Genomic DNA, 10,285 nt, shown 5'->3' with positions numbered 1-10,285 from the left:
TGCAATCGTTGGCTTCCTATCTGCACACCATTGTATCTGCTAGCATACTCCCACCATCACAAAACGGCGTCGTCTCCTTATGAGATGTTACGGTGTCATATTGCACTGTTGTTGGCTCCTCCCTCAAGAAAGAAGAACCTAAAAGGAAATATCTCCTTCAAAAAGAAAGACCTTAAAAAGGAAGGTCTCACTAAGGTAAGACCCGGAAGGGTAGACCGCTAAGGTCAGGCTGAAAGAGCAAGACTCGGAAGGGTAAACCACTTAATTTAGGTCAGAAGGGCAAGACCTGGAAGGATAGGCAGACCACTAAGGTAAGATCGGAAGTGGCAGGCCGGAAGGGTAGACCACTGTAACAGCCCGGCCCCGTACGACCGGCCCTGTTACCGCTCACAGCCCGTTACACCTCCTGGGGGCGGCCACTGTGAGCAGCTCTTAACATCCCTTCACCCTCACGGGTTCCAGGCAGGATTTGTCCCTCGGGGGAGCCAGTACGGCCCGCCCTAGCCCGAGTGGATTTGGCCCAATTCCTTCCTCTGGGAATTAGGTCGCCTCCCCCACTGCTCGAACCCTTGACCTCCCACTTTAAGGGAATAGTCTGGTGAGAGTGAGTACCAATTCTTCTACTAGAAGAATTGGTACTCACTCTCACCAGACTATTCCCTTAAAGTGGGAGGTCAAGGGTTCGAGCAGTGGGGGAGGCGACCTAATTCCCAGAGGAAGGAATTGGGCCAAATCCACTCGGGCTAGGGCGGGCCGTACTGGCTCCCCCGAGGGACAAATCCTGCCTGGAACCCGTGAGGGTGAAGGGATGTTAAGAGCTGCTCACAGTGGCCGCCCCCAGGAGGTGTAACGGGCTGTGAGCGGTAACAGGGCCGGTCGTACGGGGCCGGGCTGTTACATAAAAAGGCGCCTTTTTATGTAACAGCCCGGCCCCGTACGACCGGCCCTGTTACCGCTCACAGCCCGTTACACCTCCTGGGGGCGGCCACTGTGAGCAGCTCTTAACATCCCTTCACCCTCACGGGTTCCAGGCAGGATTTGTCCCTCGGGGGAGCCAGTACGGCCCGCCCTAGCCCGAGTGGATTTGGCCCAATTCCTTCCTCTGGGAATTAGGTCGCCTCCCCCACTGCTCGAACCCTTGACCTCCCACTTTAAGGGAATAGTCTGGTGAGAGTGAGTACCAATTCTTCTAGTAAGGGGGGGAGATTGTAATACCCGGCTAGTTCAGACATCGGAGTTCCTACCGTCCGGTGGAATTTTGAATGTCAGAGTTTCCCTGAAGGGTAGAGTGAAGGTTTTCTAAAATGTTTTGATATGTTTTAAGTTTTTGATTTGAAAAGGAAATGAGTTTTTAAGAGAAAAGGCTAAGGAAGATTTTCCCACTTTCGGCCCCCTAAAGTTAAAGTTCGGCTGCCGAAAGTACCCCACGTTCGGCCCCCTAAACTTAAGGTTCGGCCCCCTAAAGTGGTGAGGTGTTGCATGGAGCTTTGGCCACCCAACGTGAAGCGGTGGTGCACTTTTAAAGGTGCTTTTGGCCGACTAAGGAGGTGCTTAGGCTCTCCTTTGGTTCAGGAACTTGCTCATGCTTTCTCTCAATGATCTTCCATAGTTTTACATCAAATCTTTCAAAGAAAAGTAGGTTTTAAGTGAGTTAAAGGGAGTTTTGAGAAGTTGTGGAGTTTAGGAGCTTGTGAAGCTTGAATCTCCATCTCTTCAAGTTAGGAGTCACGCCAGCCTTTGTTCTTCAATAGGTAAGTGTGAATCCTTGGTTTTAATTATGTTTTAAATGAGTTTGATGAGGGGAAAGGGGAGTTGTGCATGTGTATGCATGAGTTGTGCATATTAGGGTGTATGGATCCTATGCTTTGTTTGTGGTTGTTGTGTGTTATTTGTTGGAGTTTTAATGTGTTTAAGACTCCTATATGCATGATTAAGTGTTTAGAGTATGTTTGGAGAGGTTGGATGCATGTTTGGAGGGTTGAAGTTCGGATGGCAGGCGTTCTTATGCACGAAACTGAGTTCTGGATGAACCCAGGTTCGGCCCCCGAAAGTCCAAGTTAGGCCGCCGAACATGCCTGACTTTCGTCTCTGGAGGAAACATTCGGCCGCCGAAGGTGCTGCCGAAGGTGCCCTGTCCAGCTTTCCTTTGCTTGTTTTGCATGCATGTTTTGAGGTGTTTTAAGGGGTCTTAAGGGGAGTTGTTTAAGAGTTGATAAGAGTATGTTTGACACCTCATTCGAGTCCCTTTGTGTAGGAGTGGACCCGACAGTTCAGGGAGGTCGTCAGGATTAGCAGTTGCAGAGTCAGTCAGGTTTCTGCTTGAGGAGCAGAGGTGAGTAGAACTAAACTTAATCTTTTATTAAAGAAACATAATGCTTTAGCATAGTTCATGCATCATGAATGCTATGATATGTATTAGGGTGATTGCATTAGAATCACGAATGTGAAGCATTGCATATTATGTGATCAGAGATTAGGTGGACCCAGGCGACTCCAATAGCCTAAGCTTCGGCTCCTGTCATTGTGTCAGGTCAGTTGGGCAATTACTTGTTGGAATGCCCTGTGTAGCTCCTTTGGGGGGCCAGTGTTGACAGAGGGTATTTTTGGGGTCATGTCTACCTTAGTGGGGATTGGACCAAGGCGACTTCAATAGCCCGTCGAGGGAGTTTTGGGGTCATGTCTAATCCAAGATATATTGAGATGTTTGTGTTGTGATGCATTTTCATATATAGTGCGTATGAATGAACTGTTTTCAATGTTTCTACTCACTGGGCTTTAGAAGCTCATCCCTTTCCCTTAATCCCAGTTTTGCAGGTACAGGGTTAGCTGGGAAGTCAGAAGCATCAGAGTGTTGGCTTCAGTATGTTTGTGTATAGCATAGTGTGGACATGATGTATGTAAAAGGATATATGTAAAGTGATGTAATAGTTAGTCAGTTAAGGTATAAATGTATTAGAATGTGCTTTTGCCTATTGTCTATAGTATGTTTCATCCCTTGTATATGCATGTATCCTGTTTTCAGTTTAATGATGAGCAATGAGTCAAACCAGGCTTAATAACATGTTGTGTTTCGAAAACCCAGTGAATTATAACTGTGAGGGAAGACAGGGATTACTTCCTTTGACCCAAGACCAGTGCAATAGGAAAGACCAGGTTTGATTCCTGTGATCCACAGAGTAGACCACTAGAGAAGACCAGGTTTGATTCCTGTGACTCTATGGTAACCAAGTTAACTTATGATATGCTGACCCTTACAAAGTGGGTTCTATGCTGCAGAGCGCATAGGGTATGGAGGTTACTTGGTAAAGCATCACTGGTGTATTATAGATAGCCAGAGGGCTAGTTCAGATTAGTATATCTGAGCATTTGGTTCATATGGTTGGACCTATAGGACAGTGTTTTAAAGGTTAAGTCTGGTAGTTTTAAAGACAAGTTTTAAAAAGTAATAGTCCAGTCGGATCATGTATGGGATTTTAACAGGTACACAGAGTTCATAGCAGGCTTACTACGGGTCCCGGCGGCCTTAAGCCGATCTGGATCCTAGTGCCGAGCAGTTTGGGCCGTTACAAAGAGGGTACCGGTTTCCGGGCTGTTACAACCACTAAGGTCAGACCTTCTGAAAGGAAGACCAACAAGGTCAGACCCTTTCAAAAGGAAGACCACCAAGGTCAGACCTTCTAAAAGGAAGACGAACAAGGTCAGACCCTTTCAAAAGGAAGACCACCAAGGTCAGACCCTTTCAAAAGGAAGACAACTAAGGTTTGACCTTCCAAAAGAGCATACCACTAAGGTCTGACCTTCCAGAGGAAGAACACTAAGGTAGGTCTGACCTTCCAAAGGAAGAACACTAAGGTAGGTCTGACCTTTCAGAGGAAGAACACTAAGGTTAGACCTTCCAAAAGGAAGATCTCAAAGCGGAAGGTCTCACTAAGGTAAGACCCAGAAGGGCAAACCACTAAGGTTAGGTTGGAAGGGTAGACCACTAAGGTCATGTCGGAAAGGCAAGGCCGAAAGGGCAGACTGCTAAGGTCAGGTTGGAAGGGCAAACTACTAAGGTCAGTTCGGAATTGTTGATCCAGAAGGATAGACCACTAAGGTCAGATTGGAAGGGTAAGACCTAGAAGGGCAAAATACTAAGGTCATGTAATAATTGGCTAGACTCCGGTATCAGAATTCCTACCGTCCAGTGGAATCTCGGATGTCAAAAACCTCTAGAAGGGTAAAATCATGTTTTTATAAAATATTTTCATGTATTTTATGGTTTTTATGAAGAAAGGATTTGAGTTAAAGTTTTAAAGAAAAGAAATAAAGAGAATGAAGGAAGAGCCCAGGTTCGGCCGCCGAACCTCATGTTCGGTCGCCGAACATGGGGTGCATGTGGAGGCACGTTAGGCCCCCGAAAGTGGCCTGGCCAGCCACCTATAAAGGGGTCCCCTGTCCGAAATGGGCGAGTTTTCTCTCCCCATTTCCGGCCAAAGTGAGTCTCCGAGCTCCCTTAGCGATCTTGTGTTCTTCCTTCAAGCCTCTCATGATTTTTACGAGTTATTTTACTTGGTTTTGAAGTTTTTGAGCTCAAATCGAAGTTGTGAAGCTTGGAGATCTCCGGAGCTCATTTTCCCCAAATCTCCAAGTTAGGTCACGCCCTCTCTCTATCTTCAAGAGGTAAGCGTCGATCCTCACCTTCTTCGATGTTCTAAGTAAGTTTTATGAAAGTTTATGGGGTAGAAATGCATGCTTAAGCTAGTTGTTTAATGTTAGGGTTCATGTGAGTTTTGTTGAAAATATGTGTAATGTGTATATGCTTTGTGTTGTTGTTGGGGTTTAGGATAGTTTGAGACACCTATATGTTGGTTTGCATGTGTATGCATGTTGTAGAATAGCTTAATGCATGTTTGAAAGGTTTGGGAGGCAAAATGTGCATGACGAGGCTGAGTTCTGCCACTTTGGAAGAACTCAGGTTCGGCAGCCGAAGGCACTTTCGGCTGCCGAACCTGCCTGTGGTGGCATGCTTTGGCTGTCGAACCCTGCCCCCAAAAGTTGGACTTTCGGCTCTGGATGGGAGTTTCGGCCGCCGAACTTGCTGCCAAACATGCATGAGTTTCGGATCTTGAAGGCACTTTCGGCTGCCGAAGGTGCCGCCGAAGGTGCATGACTTTCAGCTCTGAAGGGACTTTCGGCCGCCGAACCTGCCGCCGAAAGTGCCCTGTTCAGCCTTCCTTTGCATGTTTTCTATGATTTTTTTAAGGTGTTTTAGGGGTTTTTGGGGAGTAGTTTAGAGTCATATTCATATATGTTTGGTCCCTCATTTGAGTCTACCTGTGTAGGTTCGGACCCGAGAAACCGAGGACCCCAGCAGTGAGATAGCTGCTTCAGTGTCTTTTCAGAGCTAGCCTGAGGTGAGTAGAATGACTCTTTATGTTTCAAAGCAAATAAATTTTGAGCATGATCATGCATCACGAATGCCATATGATATATTAGGTTGTTTGCATTAGAATTCACGAATATGTTGCATTGCATAATATAATGTTGATGTGGATGGGTGTTGAATGATCCATTAGCCCTCATATGATGACATGACATGATATGATATGGTATGGTATGTAAGACCAGTGAGGCCCATTCTACGCCCCTGGCACGATGTAAGAGAAAGACCAGTGAGGCCCATTCTACGCCCCTGGTATATTGGAATGTTATGTTATGTTATGTTAAGAGAAAGACCAGTGAGGCCCATTCTACGCCCCTGGCACCTTGGAATGTGATGTAGAGAGCTATTGGTGACAAGTCCATCCTTGATTTGATTTATTTGTGATGTGATATATTTCATGAAAGCATGGATTTTAATATAACGTTTTACTATTCTGCTCACTGGGCTCTAGTAGCTCACCATTTTCCCCTAACCCTAGATGTGTAGGTCAGAGGCAGTCCAGGAAGTTGTCAAGGGTAAAAGAGAGGTCTATGTAATAGAATAGTAGTGGACATGATGAATGGACATGTAATGTAAAAGAACAGTCATGTAATGTAATGATGTTTATTGAGGATCAGTAGTGTGCTTGACCCTAATATGTGTAGTTAATCCCTTTGCACATGATTTATGAATTGTTTTATAATATTTTACGTAAACCAAGCTTAATATATGATATGTTACCCCATTAGAGTATTTTATGAGGGCTCCAGTGTGGGGTTTATGCTTATGAGTATGAGTATGCACAGGTTAAGCTTGGTGAATGAAAGAAAAAGTTTAAAGTTTTTATGTATATGTATGGTCATGTATGGGATTTAACAGGTACAGGGTGTATGTTAGGCTTGCTACGGGTCCTGGCGACCTTAAGTCGATCTGGATCCTAGCACCGGTAGCGGTCCGATTTCCGGGTCGTTACAGGTCATGTCAGAAGGGTGAGGCTAGAAGAGCAAGATCTAGAAGGGCAGATCACTAAGGTCAGGCCGGAAAGGCAAGGTTAGAAAAGTAGACCACCAAGGTAGACCTTCCAAAAGGAAGGCCAGCAAGGTCAGATCCTTTCACAAGAAAGACCACCAAGGTCTGACCTTTTAAAAGAACAGACTACTAGGGTCAGACATTCAAAAGGAAAAACACTAAGGTTAGACCTTCCAAAAGGAAGACCACCATGGTCAGACATTCCAAAAAAGCAGACCACCAAGGTCAGATCTTTCAAAAAAGTAGACCACCAAAGTCAGACATTCCAAAGGAAGAACACTAAGATTAGAACTTTCAAAAGACAGACTACCAAGGTCAGATCTTCTAAAAGAGCAGACCAATAAAGTTAGACGTTTCAAAAGGAAGACCATAAAGGTCAGACTTTTCAAAAGGAAGACCACCAAGGGGTAGACCACTAAAGTTAGGCTGGAAGAGCAGACCAGTAAGGTCAGGTTGAAGAGGCAAGACCCGAAAGAGCAGACCACTAAGGTCAGGTCGGAAGCGCAAGATCGAAAGGGCAAGACCTGAAAGAGCATATCACTAATGTTAGGCTAAAAGGGTAGACCACTAAGGTCAGGTCGGAAGGGCAAAGCCCAAAGGGTAGACCACCAAGGTCAGATCTTCTAAAAAGAAGACCAGCAAGGTCAGACCCTTTCAAAAGGAAGACCACCAAAATCAAACCTTTCAAAAGAAAGACTACCAAGGTCCGACATTCCAAAAGAGCATACCACTAAGGTTAGACTTTCTAAAGGAAGAACACTAAGATTAGACTTTCCAAAAGGAGGAATACTAATGTTAGATCTTCCATATGGAAGACCATCAAGGTCAGACATCTCAAAAGAGAAAACTACCAAAATAAGACCTTTCAAAAAGAAAACCACCAAGATCGAACATTTCAAAAGAAAGACCACTAAGGTCAGACTTTCCAAAGGAGTGGACCACCAAAGTCAGACCTTCCAAAGAAAGAACACCAAGGTCAGTGTGAGATCCCGCTGCTTGTGTCGTCCCACATCGGCAGTTTACGGAAAATCCAAATTGTAAATAATAGCTAGCACGAAACTACTAAATAACTTGGATTAACCATTTTGGCTCAAGTAGAAAGTGGGTCCAAAAGTTATTTGGGTTAGTTTGGGTCGGACTGTTTTAATTGGTATTAGAGCCACCATGGATCAGAAAAATTATGCAGAGCTAGTGGGTCTACTAGGAAAGGGCTACCCATGTGAGACGAGGTGGAGCCGCCCGAGGTACTAGCGAGCTACAATACCTAAGGGTTCGGTCCTGACTTAGCAATTGTATTCGATTCAATTGCGACGAGAACGTTGCAAATTTAGTAGGAGATAATGTGAGATCTAGCTGCTTGTGCCGTCCCACATCAATAGTTTACTAGAAATCTGAATTGTAAATAATAGCTAACACGAAACTACTAAATAACTTGGGTTAACTATTTTAGGCCAAATGAAAAATGGGTCCAAAAGTTATTTAAGTTAGTTTGGCCGAGCTATTTCAGTCAGACCTTTTAAAAGAAAGACCATCAAGATTAAACCTTCTAAAAGAGCAAACTAGCAAGATCAAACCTTTCAAAAGAGCATACCACCAAAGTCAAACCTTTCAAAAGGAAAACCACTAAGATTAGACTTTCCAAAAAGAGGACCATTAATATAAGACCTCCCACAATCACATCTCCAAGTAAAAAATATCACCGTAGCACCGCGCAGGTTTAAAGCTAGTATATACTAATAGTAAACAAAATTAATTATGTATTAGAACAGATTGCAAAAGTCTAGTTAAATATCATAATGCTAGTGCATATGAACACTTCATATCAGAGTAAGAAATTGCTTTCAAAGATTGTGAGTTGGATGCAAATGATTCTAGCCGGATTAGAGTAGAAGGCTTTTGAGCATTCACATTGACAGAATTTTCCCACAAACAAATTTTCATTCAAAGAAAAGACCTTCATTCAGTTCATAAGATACTCTTCTCTAAATATCACCTTTCTCCATCTTCTGCTTCTGTGAAACTTCTGCTTCTGTTATTCCTGATTCTTCACTTGCAGCTTTGCTTTCATCATTCTCTCGCTTCTTCTTCTCTTCATCTTCTATCTTCTTGCGCTCCAGGAACCCAATCAGACCTCTTAAAGCATTCTCAGGTTCCTCACTTTTCATCAGCTGCTCACCTACTTCTGCGGGAGTAATCTTCGTTGTCTCCATCAACTCTTCAATCTCGACTGAAAGAGGGTGATCTCCAATCCCCAGGTAATTGGATGCCAGCGTTTTGAATCCACATGGACTGCAATAAGACATGTGGATGTGCACATCCATTCGTCCTGGTCGCAGCATGGCAGGATCAAGCTTTTCTTTGTGATTGGTTGTGAAAATTATGATTCTTTCATCCCCACAGCTGGACCATAATCCATCCACAAAGTTCAGCAATCCTGATAGCGTCACCTGAACCTGATACAATAGACATCTGTCTATGAGATTAACCAGATTCATCAAATTTAATTGCATTAGATGAAATTTCCTGATTGTTTGTTGTTTTCAGAAACACCTTTCTTGATGTGGCCTGAACCAATCAATCAATCAAGAATAATAACACCATCACAAAACAAGGCCAAAAAGGTTAGTAAATTCACCTGATTTTTTTCTTCAGTATAACCTCGACGATTCGGTTGAGGCCTGAGTGCTCTGGCTTCTGCAATCCTGTTTTGCAACTCAATGGAGCAATCAATATCCTCCACCACGAGTACAGACTTATTCCCAGTCGAAATCAACAATCTTCTCAGCTCAGAATTGGTCTTAAGATCAGTCAACTCCAAGTCATATATATCAAACTTGAGATAATTTGCAATTGCGGCAATCAAGCTTGATTTCCCAGTCCCTGGTGGACCAAAAAGCAAGTACCCACGTTTCCAAGCTTTACCCACTTTCTTATAGAACTCTTTCCTCTTCACAAACCTTTCAAGATCCTCCATGATCATCCTCTTCTCCTCCATCTCCATCGCCAACGTATCAAATGTAGCCGGATGATCGAGATTCACAGACTGCCATGTTTCTCCTCTCCTCCCTGTCATCCTATCTTGGCTTAATGTAAAGAGCTTCAATGTCCTCTTCTTTTCTTTCATTTCTTTCGATTTCTCGATCACATGCTTTATGTAAGAGTCAAGAACCACGCTCTTGTGCTTCTTGTGGAAGCTCAACTCAAAGAACCTTTCCTCGGTTACAGGCACAGAGCCATAGTGATCGGCGCTGGGGATATACTTCACTCGTATTTCTCTTGAAATAAACTTCCATTTCAGTTTAATCCCATTAAAGGTATCGAAGATTTCTTCGTTTCGCTGTAAGGAGACTGAAATGTTATTCTCTTTCTTGGGCAATGAAATTTTGAGTCTCTGGGCGTTGGGAGGGATTATGGGTTCAAGATAGAGCTCTGCAGCTGCGAAGAGATGATTGTGGTTAAGGTTATCATATTCTTCTATCACTAAGGTTAGCTCCGACGAGAAAGAGTTGAGAAGGGTTATGAATTTGAAGTAGATATATTGTCGGAGCTCCTTTGGGATAAAGTCCTTGGCGATTGAGCGAAGAAGCATGGCAGTGGCGGCAGCGGATGCTGCGGCGGAGATTATTGCTTTGGTGGAGGACATTTCGGGGGTTTTGGGGATCATGGTTTTGTGGGATTAGTTAGCTTTTGGTCGATGGGATTAGATCACAGAATTGAGATTGTTATAAGAACTGAGAAATGGAAATCGTAGTGGTTGTGACTTGTGACGATTGGTTTAAAAGGAATTGACTTGTTTTTCCAAGAAAATAAGATGGTGATTGGTTAGCAGGAAATTGAATGGAAGTGACGGTG

General features: G+C 43.9%; 1 protein-coding gene across 1 annotated transcript; it reads right to left on the bottom strand.

The window, feature by feature from the left end:
• Positions 1-8,166: 8,166 nt before the first annotated feature.
• LOC110625840 (AAA-ATPase At3g50940) lies at positions 8,167-10,285 on the bottom strand. Its single transcript, XM_021771503.2, has 2 exons — positions 9,069-10,285; positions 8,167-8,886 (listed from the first exon to the last, which is right to left on the bottom strand). Exons 1-2 carry the CDS (start codon positions 10,095-10,097, stop codon positions 8,416-8,418), a joined length of 1,500 nt encoding a protein of 499 aa, XP_021627195.1. The 5' UTR covers positions 10,098-10,285; the 3' UTR covers positions 8,167-8,415.

The sequence above is a fragment of the Manihot esculenta genome, chromosome 11 (genome assembly GCF_001659605.2).
Source record: "Manihot esculenta cultivar AM560-2 chromosome 11, M.esculenta_v8, whole genome shotgun sequence".
Lineage (NCBI taxonomy): Eukaryota > Viridiplantae > Streptophyta > Magnoliopsida > Malpighiales > Euphorbiaceae > Manihot > Manihot esculenta.
This window is presented reverse-complemented; position numbering and strand designations above follow the sequence as displayed.

Excerpts from the sequence above, each read along its gene's own strand:
- LOC110625840 (XM_021771503.2), bottom strand. The coding sequence starts at position 10,097 with ATGATCCCCAAAACCCCCGAAATGTCCTCCACCAAAGCAATAATCTCC. Across the intron at positions 8,887-9,068 it reads ATACTGAAGAAAAAAATCAG|GTTCAGGTGACGCTATCAGG; the intron begins GTGAATTTACTA and ends CTATTGTATCAG.